Below are 15,233 nucleotides of genomic sequence, written 5' to 3' on the forward strand. Positions count from 1 at the left end.
CTATTCCTAACAAAACTTCAAAGCCCACATGCCTGTTTTCATTTGTAAGGACTGTAAATAGTCCCAGATTATGTTAAATTTCAATGAAGCTTTTTATTGAACAGTGTTGTGAACTCAGGCGATGGCTTACCAACACCTGTTGGGTGAATTGGCCCTGTTTGCTCTATATTATGGTATTTGTCATAGTGTTGGATTTCTCCAGAATCACACACCCCACCTTTAAGTCTAATTTGGTCAAGAAAACAACAACAAATGTATAATGCATATTAATAAATATTCTTTATTTAGTAAATTTTGCACATTGCGCTCTTAACATGACACCCAAATCCTCATTACAAATGGATGTTTATTCTCTGTAAAATTTTATATTTAGAATTTCTGTACACATTTAATGGTACAACCTTTCACCACTACACCGAAGTGTCACCAAAGAGGAACAAAACAGAAACTTTTTTTTTTTATTTTTTTTTAAAGACAACATAAAATAAGACTCCTAACATTTATCCCTAAAGTCACAGCTTGCAAAGCTTGATGACTGATTCCACTGTGCTCTTACCCAACGCCCCTACAGAAGACCAACAACAAATAACTAGGCTTGGTCAAAGAGAACAATTACAGGTGAGAAACCGGCCAAAAAATGAGATGGAAAGGTGTGTTGGTGTACAAGTGCAAAAGAGAGAGAGAGAGAGAAAGATGACCAACACATTTACTTTAAAAGGAGAAACAACTGAACAAGACTCCAAATTTATTTCAGAATGAACTTTTCTAAAGATGTTGCAGTAGTGGACCGCTACTAATGGTCATGAGTGTTTTTCCCAGGGGAAGATGTTATTAATGCAGTTAGTTGACACTGGTGGTGGCAAACCACTTTCCACAGACTGGCTTACTGCGCTCAGTGGTGCGGCAGTAGTTGGTGAATTTGTCTTTCAGGAGCTGTCGGTACTTGTGGCGGTTGTTGTAGAAGGACTGGTTTCTTTCTAAAAAGGCCTGGATTTCATCTTGTGTCAGACAATTCTCTTCATCTGAAGTCACTTCTGAATCATCCTGTATTAAAAACACAACCGCAGTGCAGCAGGTTACATAAGATCCATAATCAGACCAGCGTATTAATTCTAACTAAGAAAAAGTGAAGTGTGGTTAAATATAAACAATACAAGTTCTTTATTTTGTTTTAACACTTAAACTATTGACCTTTCATACTGCATAATGGCTCCCCAGCATGGCTTACTGGCAAAGCTAAACAGAAAAGAGCTATCCTTAATGTTATTAGTTATAACGCTGCTTGTCCTATAATATAAAGTCAAATTGTGTCCCATGAGCAAGGATTATTTGAGTATTTTAAATTATATTATAATATTTGCCACTAACCAGAAGTTCCACGAGACTTTTGTTTGCCTCTGCTGGGTTCGCGTGGTGGCTGAGGTTCTTTTGATGTGCGGTCCATGGTAACCGTAGTGCAATGCTGGCAAATGTATCGCCACATAAGGAGGAAATGATTTCTTTGGTTCTGCAGGTGTGCGATGGGGGTGGATTGTGGCCAGTTTTGTTTCCATCTGAAACACAGCCTTCACCTTTTTGTCCCTGCGTAAATGTGCATACTTTTAATTGATACACAGCTTTAGAAACTCTGCATACAACATGGGATTTCTACAGGGTGTGCGCGCTCACCTGATTGTTGCATAAACCCTTGTCCTTCCTTTTCTTCTTTTTACTCTTACATTGAGGGTTTTCCTCAGAGTGTGGCCAGCAGTCCACACAACTGTCCATTCCATCCTCCTCTTTGTCTTCAGCACACTGATGGGCATTCGAGTCATCTCCTGCAAAAGGTAAACCATAGCACACTGAGAAAAAAGACTCACAACACAATACTGTATGTTTAAAATACCCTAAATGGTTCCTGTTGTAAGTTCTCAGCATCTTATAGCTGCTCAAACCGGACCTGCTTCGTCATGGTTGCATATTCCCTCAGAGCAGGCAATATCAGAACCTTCTCGAGATCCCGCCTCACTGCCCTCGATACTGGACGAGTAGCCGCAGTCACTACCATTGCTGTGGGGAGACAAATCTGAAAAAAATATTATTTTTAAAGCTTAGTATTTGTTCAACCAACAATCTTGTTTTGCTAGTGCAGTAACCTCCACAGATACATGTTTAATGGCTTTGATGTCTGCCGTCAATTTTTATTCCAAAATTTTAACTTTTGTTGAATTGTGTGAAACGTTGCGACCTTGCCTTGTGGTCCACATAGAGGATTCAATTAAAATTCACAATCAGTTTGACCTATTGCATGCCGTATTGACCTTTCAGAAAACCAAGCTAATAAATAAAAATGAAGGACACTAGTGAGCAAAGCCGTGCTGATGGAATGATCAGCAACACTGATGCATCCGGGACGCAGTATGTGAAAGTGTTTTGGGTTCCACACTGTAAATGGCAAAATTACCAACTAAGATAAGTCTGTTTGCTGACTTTGTAAAAAAACAAACAAAAAAAACCAGCTGCCTCACTCTACATTAACAACAGATCTGAAGACTCACCTGCTAGCTTGTAACGATGGCAAGATATATAAAAATCGATATGACGTACTGGCATTATTTCAGGCATAGGTTTTTTAGGATAATGACAGAACTGGAGCCAAAGTATAAAATTCCAGGTATAGCCCATATTATACTATAATGGGGGCTTCCGGTATATGGGCAGTGAATTCGTTTGAACTGGACTTTTAAAAAGTTACAGATAAAGCATTTCTACCCTGTTTGGTGTTGTCTGGGCAGCTACAGGAAGTGCTTTCACTGGCGGCGATGCTCTCATCACATCCTGCCTCCTCTTCATCGTGGCTACCACAGCCCTTGCAAGTGCCCTCCACAGACTCAAGAGAACCCTGCAACACACCAGATGGGCCGGTCTTAAAAAAAGGCAAAGATGTGAAGCCGCAGACGAACACAGGCATCTTAAATAACATACATGGGGAGATTCATGTCCCACATCCTCAGTGATAGTGGAGGATTACCTCATCCAGATTTTTCTCTTTGTCCTCTGCCTCCTGTTCTGATATGTCAAAGCCGCACTTGTTTTTGCGTCGATTTTTTCTTTTTTGCCTCTTTTTCTCCTGCTTCAACTCTTTGGCCCTCTCCTCCTCAGACAGCTCCTCGACAAACTGCTCTAGCCGGCTGATTCCCTGCATCTTCTCCACTGCCATCTAAGAGCATGGTAAAAGATACATTATTACAAAAACACGCTTTTATCATCTGTTAAATCACTTTAAAATTATAAATCATACACACACAGGCTTAGAAGTTGTTTACCTCAAAACTTTTGCGTAGTGCATCAATTCCCAAATGGAACAATATCTGCCAGGTCTGCTCCTCTGCTCGTAGCTTCTGCCAGATCCTGTGCAGCCGCTCATAGAGGTGAATACCCAGACAGGTCAGGACTTCTTCTTGTGCAACGTCAATGGTCTTGGCATGTCTCTCTCTGCGTCTGGAAAAAAAAACAAACAAAACATCATCATCAACTTAATGTTTACATACAATACATTGAAAGGAACATGGCCTGATAGAAACTGACTTTATCAACGGTGAAAGTGAGCTCTGTAGTAGTCATTGTTTAAACCTTCACTTACTCATAGCCTCCTGCAAACTCAGGCTCTGCCCGGCCAAGGAGGTGAGCGATGAAGTCGGTCTCACAGCACACATGGATGTGGCGTTCGTGTGGGCAACAGCATAGCCCCTCATATAAGGCAGCGCAATATCCCTTTTCTTTACTGCAGTCCAACTCCCCCACAAGGATGTTGTATGCCCTCAGCACTTTATTTTTACAGTCAGTGCAAAACCTGTGGACAAGAAAGCAATACACAGTTAATCCAGTTCTTTTTAAACCGCTAACACAATGTTTAAGAGAGGTGCAAAACAGCTATTTGGGAATAAAGGCTATGATAGTCACACTTTACCTGTGTTTACGCAAGTACGTCTCCAGTGTCTCTAACAGACAAGCACTATCGATGAGGACCACCTCGTCCCTGCACTCCTGAGACATCAGCTCCCACACGTCCATCCAGCTTCCCCTGAAAGCAAACATACAACTATTTTAGCTATGCCATCACAATGCACAATGATCATGTATTAAACCTGCAGTCACTGATTTTTTTTTGGCTACTTGGGGTAGCAGAAAGCTGTGCACACAACACTGACACACCTTTGAAGCTACTATGGCTTTAAGAAAAACAGTTGTCTTTTTACTCTCTCAGCAGATATGGAAAAACATTAGCATTCATTTAGAATCTTGTTTCTGGCCACCTGGCTAAGTCCAAGTATTTTCGCTTATTTTAGCTCAGGTTTTGGACTCCACCAACTCCTGCGGGAAATATCCAGCATCAGCTGCTAAATGATCCACTATGTTCTCTACACCCAAACAATACCAGCATGTCTGACTGAGGCTGCTTGACAAAAAAACTTTCATCTATTTCCAATGTACACACTGGCTTAAAAACTTGCAACTGCTGCTGCATGTCGCAGCACTGCATGAGAATTTGTAATAAAATGAAGTCTTCAAATATTATAGGAGAATTGTTCAAATGGCAGTATAATTATCCATTTTGGAAGGAAAACATCACTTTTACTAAACCATAATTTAATGAAAAGTCTTTAATATTTATTAAGATCCAACACAAGAAAAGTAACTGTTATCTTCTACCGGTTTTAAAAGTGTCAACAGAGAGCACCATCAGTAATACATGTAGACCATTGTATCTCCATACTGCTGACTTGAGGCTAACTGACTGATTTGGTGGGTATGAAATGATGTGAATCATATGCTATGGCCTTCACAGTCACCACATCTCAACCCAATTGAACACCTATGGGAGATTTTGGACCGACCTCCACCACTATCATCATCAAATGAGGGAATTCTCTTCTGAGCGAATGGTGTTCATTCCTGCCGTAAAGCTCCACAACTTTAGAGTCAATACTGAAGCGCATTGAAGCTGTTCTGGTAGCAAGTGGTGAGCAAACACCTTATTAAGACACATTTTTAACCTTTAATCAGAGCTCAATCCAGTTGAACACCCATTGAAGATTTTGGACCACAGTGGTCATGTGGCTAGGTTATGTCCTCCGTTGAAAGCTGTACACACAAACTGGGGCTTACGTTTGTATACTGCTAAAAAAATAAATAAGGGAACACTTACACTGTATAGCATCATGTCTGTCCAGTTTGGAAGCATAAGCAATTGTGAATCCGTGTCACTTGTTTTGGTGCAAATAAAAGTGACATGTACACTGGAGAGGCAAAAGCAAGACAACCCCCCCAAAGAAAATAGTTTTCCAGGTGGTGGCCACAGACAGTTGCTCTGTCCTATCCTTCCTGACTGTTTTCTAGTTTTGTTAGTGTCCTTGTCACTACCGGTGCCATGAGGAGGTACCTGTAGCCCATTCATGTTGCGCAGGTAGTCCAGCTCCTTAAGGATGGCACATCCATACGTGCCCTTGCAAGGTTTGCAGTGTCTCCCAGCATAGTCTTAAGAGCACGGAGGAGATACCAGGAGACAGGCCGTTACAGGAGGAGAGCCGGACAGGGCCGTAGAAGGGCTTCAAACACAGCAGCAGAACTGGTATCTGCTCCTTTGTGCGAGGAGGAACCAGAGGAGCACTGCCAGAACCTTACAAAATTACCTCCAGCAAGCTATTGGTGTGCATGTATTTGACCAAACTGTCAGAAACAGTCTTGATGAGGGTGACATGCCTGGTGTACTCTAGTGGGATCTCAAAGCCCAGCACCATGCAGCTCAACAGACATTCACCAGAGAACACCAGAATTGGCAGGTCCGCCACTGGCGCCCCGTTCTCTTCACAGATGAGAGCAGGTTCAGACTGAGCACATGTGACAGACGTGAAAAAGTCTGAAGACCCCTTGGTGAACGTTATGCTGCCTGCAACATCCTCCAGCATGACCGGTTTGGCAATGAGTCAGTGATGGTCTGGGGAGACATATCCTCGGAAGGTCGCACAGACCTCTACGAGCTAGCTAACTGTACCTTGACTGTTGTTAGGCACTGGATGAAATCCTCAGAGCCATTGTCAGAACTTACGCTGGTGCAGTACACAGCGAGCAAAACAGAGAGCTTCTGGAGGCTGGAGAAAGAGCTTAACTCCGTCTTTTCTGGCTTGTGTCTCCATGGAAGAAGACACAAACTGTTCAACGGGAAATAAGATGCTACATGTGTCGTGTTCCAGGTAATTCTTAAAACACTCTTAACACTGACATCCTGAATGCTGTTTAGAAGGGAAAAAACAACTGATGGAGCGATGGAAAACACATGAAAATAGTCATATTACTCACCCCAAAGGTTTCGGTTTGTGTGTGTCTAAGGAGTGTAACTGGCAGCGTTTGTTCTTTTTACTTTTTGGAATGGCATCAATCATGTCATTCAACTTTGACCTGTTAAAAACAATAAAAACAGTTACTAAAATATAACAGTGCAAGTTTGCTATTACTGGAAATGAGGAAAAAAAAAAAAAAATAATCAGGTACTAAAGATAACTAAAGTAAAATATACTAAAATACTAACTATGCACATATAAAGTATTTGAAGCCGATTTATTTAAACTCCCTTGTCACAACGTTGTCTCCAAGACAGAGTCTACTAAAGAGGAGAGTGGCAGGTCTCCTACAGAGTACAGGTGCTGGTCATATAATTAGAATATCATCAAAAGTTGATTTATTTCAGTAATTCCATTCAAAAAGTGAAACTTGTATAATGTATACATTCATTCCACACAGACTGATATATTTCAAGTGTTCATTCCTTTTAATTTTGATGATTATAACTGACAACTAATGAAAACCCCAAATTCAGTATCTCAGAAAATTTGAATATTGTGAAAAGCTTCAATATTGAAGACACCTGGTGCCACACTCTAATCAGCTAATTAACTCAAACACCTGCAAAGGCCTTTAAATGGTCAGTCTAGTTCTGTAGGCTACACAATCATGGGGAAGACTGCTGACTTGACAGCTGTCCAAAAGACGACCATTGACACCTTGCACAAGGAGGGCCAGACACAAAAGGTCATTGCTAAAGAGGCTGGCTGTTCACAGAGCTCTGTGTCCAAGCACATTAATAGAGAGGCGAAGGGAAGGAAAAGATGTGGTAGAAAAAAGTGTACAAGCAATAGGGATAACCGCACCCTGGAGAGGATTGTGAAACAAAAGCCATTCAAAAATGTGGGGGAGATTCACAAAGAGTGGACTGCAGCTGGAGTCAGTGCTTCAAGAACCACCACGCACAGACGTATGCAAGACATGGGTTTCAGCTGTCGCATTCCTTGTGTCAAGCCACTCTTGAACAAGACACAGCGTCAGAAGCGTCTCGCCTGGGCTAAAGACAAAAAGGACTGGACTGCTGAGTGGTCCAAAGTTATGTTCACTTCATGCTTCCTGCTGCTGACCAACTTTATGGAGATGCAGATTTCATTTTCCAACAGGACTTGGCACCCGCACACAGTGCCAAAGCTACCAGTACCTGGTTTAAGGACCATGGCATCCCTGTTCTTAATTGGCCAGCAAACTTGCCTGACCTTAACCCTATAGAAAATCTATGGGCTATTGTGAAGAGGAAGATGCGATACGCCAGACCCAGCAATGCAGAAGAGCTGAAGGCCACTATCAGAGCAACCTGGGCTCTCATAACACCTGAGCAGTGCCACAGACTGATGGACTCCATGCCACGCCGCATTGCTGCAGTAATTCAGGCAAAAGGAGCCCCAACTAAGTACTGAGTGTTGTACACACTCATACTTTTTATGTTCATACTTTTCAGTTGGTCAACATTTCTAAAAATCCTGTTTTTGTATTGGTCTTAAGTAATATTCTAATTTTCGGAGATACTGAATTTGGGATTTTCATTAGTTGTCAGTTTTAATCACCACAATTAAATAAATAAACATTTGAAATATATCACAGTATATATGTCTGTGTGTAAGGAATGAATCTAATATCCAAGTTTACTTTTTGAATGGAATTACTGAAATAAATGAACTTTTTGATGATATTCTAATTATATGACCAGCACCCGTACAAGAGAGCAGTATTTCAGCTCGGTATTGTATTATCCTAATGTTGTATTCCAACAAACCCAGAAAACTGTCTTGGTCATGTCACATACTGGAGTTTTGGTTCGCTCTGTTTTTAACTAACAAAATCACTTGTTGGCTTTTCTCTTTTGACATATGGTGTGATCTATTTGGCAGTGAAAATGAAAAACCACATTATTTTGTATCTTACCCATGGACATAGAAGAGGGTGTAGAGCTTCTTTACGTCTGCTGAACAGGTCTTGGTGACAGAGAGCATGCCTGTGGGTTTCAGTGTGAGGGGCTCCAGGGCCGGGTTCCCTGATTCCACTAAATGTGAGAAGAGACGCTCCACGCTTCGTCTGCAGCCCACACATGGCACCAGCTGAGATAATGCACTGTACACCTCTCTGGATGTCACCATCAGGGCGATATTTAAGTCCTGCTGCTTCAATTTGGAGTGATACTAAAGGCCAAGGAATCATACAGGTGTTACCACTTTGTTGACAAGTCCCATGAAGACAAACTACACACTTTTAAACTACTCACCTCAGAAAATTGTTTCCAGTGAGGGGTGTTTATTTCTTGGCTGTCAACATCCATGACACTATCAGAAAATTCCATCACCATCTGACAAGAGGTAATAACAGTTAAGTTAACATAAATTATAGAAAGACTCACTTCAGCCCTGCTGATAATTGTGGTTGGGCCCAACCATCTCTCGTAAAATGTCGTGTTACATGCTTGTTACATGTCTTCTTGGTTGTTTAACTGTATATTGATACTGCAGCAGCACTCAGTGTCTTTGTTTAGCTTTGTAAGCTTTGAGCTTATTAACACAGCAGTTAGGTATGTGGGTAAGTGGGACAATAACCTTTGAGGTGTACAACTAATCTATCATGAGCTGTGGCTTAGGTGTTAGAGCGGGTCGTCTAGTAATCAGAGGGTCGCTGATTTGATTCCTGGCCCCCTGGTTCAGTGTCCTTGGGCAAAATTCTGAACCCTCCTGATGCTGCTCCCGATGGCCGTGCTGATCGGTGTGTGAATGTTTGTATGGGTGAGCTTACTATCATTGTGAGCACTGAATAAATCCAAGTCCATTTACCATAACAAAAAACATGATCACTTTCCATTATCCATGCTGTATCTGCATCATCACAACAAGTTAAGAAAGTCAAACTGGTTGAATACTTTGTGCTGATATCGCATAAAGGGAATCATCTCTCATCCCTACACAGCCACAGAAATGTACTTCTTTGTCTCACCTTAAGCTTTAGTCAAACCACTATAATGTTTGTCCTTTAAACAGGTTGGGACATTTTGATAATGATCATAAATCAGTTAGAGAATTTATGTGGAGGGCTAACATGACTTAATTAGCTGCTTAACACATGTGATCATATAGAATAATGGGAAAGCTTATTTACCGTGAGAGTATCATCGATATACAGGGGAATCTGTCTGGTGAGAAATGGGTAGTCTTCTTCCCCTTCCCTGCAAACTGCGACCAGACGTGCCATGACTTCCTCCAGTTTGGTCCTGGTGCAGCTCGCCTGCAGGTGACACACAAGACACAGACTGACCACATTGGACATCAGCACAGGCTACGCCAAGCTAGTGCTAATCTACTGCAGGTCATTGCGGGCTAACTACTATATTGTCACTACAATACAAGCAAAATACCAGAAACTAAACCACGGTACAAAATGCCAACCATTAGCTGACGTTGACAACACCTGATTCAATGTCACTAAAAGTGTTGAGAATACAAACTGATTCGACTTGACCCAGATTTAACGAGCCAAGTTAGCAAAACAACCTGGGAAACGAGAGCACGGAGGGAGAAAGGCTTTGATGTTTTAGTTTGTAAAAATGTTTTACAGCTGTTTTAGCTGATATTATTTGAGTATGAAGGACAGATTTATTAACATTAACGTCTATCTGCTGGACAGGTTAAAGCAGTAACCGGCGGCTAACCAGTTAACGTTAGCCTGCTAGCTAATTTAATTTGCCAGTAACGTTACGATGTAGTGTCTTCTATGCGCAAAACTGTAAAGCGATTAATATACACGGAAGTTTAACATACCTTACCAAATAATACACATGTAGCAGTGTAGATATAGATTGTCTACGCCCTGTCAATGCCAGCAAACTTGGCTAACTTTAGTTAGCATCGCTGTCCTACAAAGCTAACGTTAGCGAGCTTGGATACGGCTAATATAAAGTTATGTCTGCTGGCAGGCTACTTAGCGACTGTCACTTTCATCAGCGTCTCTTGCTAACGTTTAAAAGATTGATCATAATCTGTCGCCGAGACTAGATAAACGGTCGTTTGTCTGAAACCAATTATAGTTTTTTACTCACCCGCCTTTGTTAAGTTCCCCTTAAAAAATAAACAAGTGCGACGGTGAGTGAAGCTGCTACGGTGGCGGAATCTTCATCACTCAAGTGACCTTTGGCCCCAGCACGTAGTAGCTGACGTTGTAATGCGTGCGGCCTCTAGGGGGCGCATTATGGATATTATCTTATTCATTCAGTAAAGCTGTTGTAAATCCAGTTTGTTTGAAATAAATGAGCTCAAAAGGACTTTTACTTCTTAATTTTTATTTGCTCGTCCCTTTGTATTCATCAGTTTCATATACACAAGTGATCAAGGTAGATTTAATTGTCATATTACAACTGGGCTGTGAAATGAAATGCAGTTTTCAACTCCCTTCTGCTACACAGCAGACAATGTACAGAAAACAACAATCATAAAATGGTTAAATAGACTTTATTGTATAAAGCAGAGCAGAGGATGAATTCGAATGTAAGAGTCTGATAGCTTGGGGTAAAATGCTACTCTGCAGTCCAGTGGTGCGACAACAGATACTTGTATATCTCTTTCCAGATGGCAGCAGGGTGAACAGGCTGGGCTGTTTAATATCCTTTAATATCCTTTAAGGATATGATGGGTACCAATAAATGATGTTGGTTGTTAGGTGCACAGATTGTAATCATAATAAATATGACTGTTGCTTTTAAATCTGAATAATTACATTAAGTATATATGTTGCAGTCACTGAGATGTGAGCAGGATGTAAATTTAAAAATTGTATTTAAATGAAATAAGTAAGGAAGTAACAAACAATAAAAGACAACAGATGTTTACAACACTTAACACCATGTCTGAACACCATTTTATCAAGACCCGTATTTCTTTGCAGAAATAAACACATTATATACAATGGTATCTTTAGCATTACAGATCATCTTGTGACATTACATCTTCCCAGTTAATTGTCCTGAATTTCAATGTCCGTCACTCCGGCCCCACAAAATACACAAATGAACGCTGTACTTTTACAAATGTAATTTTACCAGAATTTTACTGAAATTCCACAAAGATGTAAAACATATATTACAACGCAATTAATGAACATGTACAACAGCAAAACACACACTGATAATAAACTGCTACAAGTAAGTGTGTCCACTATGGAGTTGGTCAATCCTGTCAGGACATTTGCAAGCAAGAAAAATAACAACTGATTCCTGCTGACAGCTTGAACAAGGCAGAGTCTTTCTATTTCACCCGTCTTTCCTGAGTCTGATTTATACAAATGCCATGATGTGGGTACCAAGTGACAGGCGGATGTTCTTTTAGAAAACAGTAATACCATATCAGCTATACCAAGGCAGGACATAAAAAACAAAGACTGAGCAACACTCCAGAGGCAGAAGGGTAAATTAGCCATGCGGCGAGACACTGGCTCCACGAGTGTCTGACAGGTATACAAAGCAGCATACAGGACAAAACTTCCCAAAAAGAGGTTAAAAAGTGCTTTGAGCCACTGTCTAACCTGGGATCTTGGTTGCATCACATAGAGTCCAACCTGAACTCCTGCCATGTAGATGGCTACATAACCCACTACAGAGAATATGCCCTCCTTGTTAGCATGCAGAAAATCTTTTTCTCTGTCACTGTTGTGGATAATGAAAGACTTCAGCCCTGATGTCTCCAGAGTGAGCTGATAAAATCCGCTGATCAGAAGGGCAAAGACCCACGACTGACTCGCTGGTACAACAGCCAGAAGCACAGAAGCCACAACTCTGACGATGGCTAGTGTGAAGAAGAAATTCCAGTGGACGCCATATTCTGTCACATGCTCCTGGTAGTCAGTCATTTTGACACTCACTAGTCTCATCATACCAAGAACAACCAGGGGCCAGACAGCCAGGAGCTGCTTTGTGATATGATTAATCTTGGATCCTGATATGTTCTTCCTCCGTGCCTCTGGGCAGACAAGGGCATTTGCAAAGACATACGCTCCAACTCCAAAGTCCATAACACCTGTCCCATAGGTTTCTGTTTTTGCATATCGCCTTGGGAAGACAGTGAAATCTACTGCGAGAATGCTGATTGCTGTTTTCACATTTACAAACACTCGAAACATAGTCACAAAGGGAACCTGGTCGACCTGAACGTGACTTTGAAGGAAGGTGCTGACAGTGTTCTGTGGGTGCCGAGCCGGATGCCTGTTGACACGGTAGATATAGCAAAACACGGAGGCCGAAACAAAGGCTAGGCTCAGGATGACCTGGTGAAGAACGCTGCTCAGAACGGTGCATGACAGAACGAGGGGAAGAATAAGCACGGTGAAGTCTAGAAGCAGGTGAGAAATCAGTGGCAGTGGCAGCGGAAGAGTCCCTTTGGCCAGATGGAAGAGGATCAGAACCAGGCCTCTGCTGATGATGTTTAGTGGGGCGAGAAATGAGCCCAGTGCCACCTCCTGCAGACTGGTCCCATTGAGATTACGGACAAATGCTTCCTTCAGCTCCCTCTGAGACATGTCCTGCAAACATTAAATTCATGTTTTACTACATGAGAAAAACATGACATGTACTTAGAGACAAATAAATATGAATGTGCTCAACAGACAATGGAAAATAGAGCATTTAGGACACTTTGGTAGCACCCACAGAGAATTTACAGAGATATGGGCACATCTATAAACTGCTGTTCAGGATGAATTTTCACCTTCCCTTTAAACTTTTCCACAAAGTTTCTCTTTAACATTAGCACTCACCATAAATGGAGACTTTTAAATGCTCTATACTAGCACTATTCTGGTCATAGCTATACTATGACCAGAATAGTTGTGTGTCTACTATCAACACTCACCACTTGTACGTGTTTGGCGTAGGACATGCAGATTGACAAAAATACCTTTTTTACAGCATACCTACTGTAAAAGGTACCTACTGTACTGCTAGAAGCCGGGCTACGTTCATTTCCGCATTGGGTCACATGACGCATTCACTAAAACTCGGAATTTTGGCAACTAACCGGGACTGGAGTTTCTAGCACAGATGTTATCAAAGTGGGAGGCAGGCCTCCCCAGGTTGGCTCCAAACAATTTCATGAGAGGCTCAGTGAAACAAAAATTACATTAGTGATTAAATTCATTTAAAAAAAGGAATTGCCTAAATGTGTGTGATTTTCTTAAAGAGATAAAGAGATACATTAGTTTCAGGGAAATTTTACAGTTTTTCCCACATTCCCAGAGATTAATAAATGCCATAGCATCTTTATTATGTATTTGGTGTAGTCTTTGCTGTCAAACAGCAATATTAGGCTATCTTAGCCTAATTCTGTCTCTCTATATGATCATATTTATGATCCCTTAGGCATCCAGGACTGAACTAAGGGAGGGATGCCTTTTTCCAAATTTCGCTGAGGTGCCCAAAGTCTCTGACTTTGAAAACACATGCTCTAGCATATTAAAAACATGTTCAAAAAAGGGTATTAGTAGCCTACTAGTCTTACTGTAAATTTATATTTAATATGACAGTCAAGGAGCTCTGGTTTAGTATCTACTGCAGGCAACTGATAGATAGATAGATAGATAGATAGATAGAGCACAAGAACAAGACAAGAAGATATTTGACAAAATTTTGAAGATACAAGAAATGCTCAAATATATGAGCAGGGGGTATGGTAGTCCTCCCCCAGACAAAATGGAGTACTAGACACTTAATTTTCTGTATTCTGGAGACATATTCTGCTCCAATTTATGGTGGAAATGTCTTAATTTATATAGAGGGAAACAAAACAAAAAATTCAGGTGACAATTTATGAATATAAAAATATAATAGAACATTATGTGGTAATCAGCTGCAATTTTTGGAAAATGCACATTTGTTTTTTTCATTTAAATTACATTGCATGTTTTCTTACTTTGTAAATAAACCTTTCTCAAAAGGATTTTAATTTGTTATCTAACATTTTTACAAATCCTTTTAAAAAATGATGGGGAAAAATGCGATGGGGACATGTCCCCAGCCCGGTGTAAATGAGACAGACAGACAGACAGACAGACAGACAGACAGATAGACAGACAGATAGACAGACAGATAGACAGATAGATAGACAGATAGATAGATAGATAGATAGATAGAGTCTCGATTTTTGGATACACAAAAGGAAAACTAGATATAAATTGTTAAATATAAAGTCGTAATTTAGTGGCAATTAAAAATTTAAGGTATTAAGTGTTTCCTTATTGCATCAAGTATTTGCCTGCTCATGTTGGCCTACTGGTTTTCAGCTAAAGCATGCTTCGTTTAGTTTCGTTCCGTAGCCCATCTGTACAAAACAACACTGTAAACTGCTCTTCAGGATGAATTTTCACCTTCCCTTTGAACTTTCCTACAAAGTATCTCTTTAACGTTAGCACTCGCCATAAATGGAATCTTTTAAATGCTCTTATATATACAACAACCAGGGTAGTTGTATGTCTAGTTATTAATACTCACCACGGTCTGTTCGGCGTAGGTCATGCAGATTCACAGAAATACCTGTTTTCCAGCATACCTATTTACAATTACTTGAAGCAGCACCGGCCCTAACGTTACCTCCTGCGCTCATTTCCGCATTCGGTCACATGACGCATTCATTGCAACTCGGAGTTTTGTCAACTTCCAACCTGAGACCTGGACTGAAGTTTCTAGCATGTTAAAAACACATTCTAAAAAGTTTTAGTACTAACATTACTAAAAGTATATCATTAACGGTCAAAGAGCTCTGGTTTAGTATCGACTTGCAACAGATAGATAAATAGATAGATAGATAGATAGATAGATAGATAGATAGATAGATAGATAGATAGATAGAATTGTT

At 40.7% G+C, this 15,233-nt stretch overlaps 2 protein-coding genes across 3 annotated transcripts; both read right to left on the reverse strand.

Annotated features, from left to right (window-relative positions):
• Positions 1-264: 264 nt before the first annotated feature.
• Positions 265-10,562, reverse strand: ggnbp2 (gametogenetin binding protein 2). The gene is made up of 14 exons (XM_038708339.1): positions 10,436-10,562; positions 9,499-9,624; positions 8,621-8,701; positions 8,284-8,537; positions 6,340-6,438; positions 3,950-4,063; positions 3,623-3,832; positions 3,306-3,480; positions 3,011-3,199; positions 2,752-2,881; positions 1,940-2,065; positions 1,669-1,817; positions 1,369-1,581; positions 265-1,044 (listed from the first exon to the last, which is right to left on the reverse strand). The coding sequence occupies exons 2-14, from the start codon at positions 9,589-9,591 to the stop codon at positions 841-843; spliced, it is 2,037 nt and encodes a 678-aa protein (XP_038564267.1). The 5' UTR covers positions 9,592-9,624; positions 10,436-10,562; the 3' UTR covers positions 265-840.
• Positions 10,563-10,658: 96 nt separating this feature from the next.
• Positions 10,659-15,002, reverse strand: pigw (phosphatidylinositol glycan anchor biosynthesis, class W). Of its 2 annotated transcripts, none has more exons than XM_038708342.1 (2): positions 14,870-15,002; positions 10,659-12,906 (listed from the first exon to the last, which is right to left on the reverse strand). In XM_038708342.1, exons 1-2 carry the CDS (start codon positions 14,891-14,893, stop codon positions 11,428-11,430), a joined length of 1,503 nt encoding a protein of 500 aa, XP_038564270.1. In that variant the 5' UTR covers positions 14,894-15,002; the 3' UTR covers positions 10,659-11,427. The 2 variants fall into 2 exon arrangements, with proteins under 2 accessions (XP_038564270.1, XP_038564269.1); XM_038708341.1 differs by lacking the exon at positions 14,870-15,002 and adding an exon at positions 13,236-13,365.
• Positions 15,003-15,233: the final 231 nt, after the last annotated feature.

The sequence above is a fragment of the Micropterus salmoides genome, unplaced genomic scaffold (assembly GCF_014851395.1).
Source record: "Micropterus salmoides isolate LMB-PRFRI ecotype aquatic unplaced genomic scaffold, ASM1485139v1 Ms_hic_scaffold_9, whole genome shotgun sequence".
Lineage (NCBI taxonomy): Eukaryota > Metazoa > Chordata > Actinopteri > Centrarchiformes > Centrarchidae > Micropterus > Micropterus salmoides.

Coding starts and splice junctions, on each gene's coding strand:
- ggnbp2 (XM_038708339.1), bottom strand. CDS start 9,591: ATGGCACGTCTGGTCGCAGTTTGCAGGGAAGGGGAAGAAGACTACCCA. Junction 8,538..8,620: donor ACTGGAAACAATTTTCTGAG/GTGAGTAGTTTA, acceptor CTTGGCCTTTAG/TATCACTCCAAATTGAAGCA. Junction 3,200..3,305: donor CACTACGCAAAAGTTTTGAG/GTAAACAACTTC, acceptor CCATGCTCTTAG/ATGGCAGTGGAGAAGATGCA.
- pigw (XM_038708341.1), bottom strand. CDS start 13,262: ATGTCCTACGCCAAACACGTACAAGTG. Junction 12,907..13,235: donor ACGCCAAACACGTACAAGTG/GTGAGTGTTGAT, acceptor TAATGTTTGCAG/GACATGTCTCAGAGGGAGCT.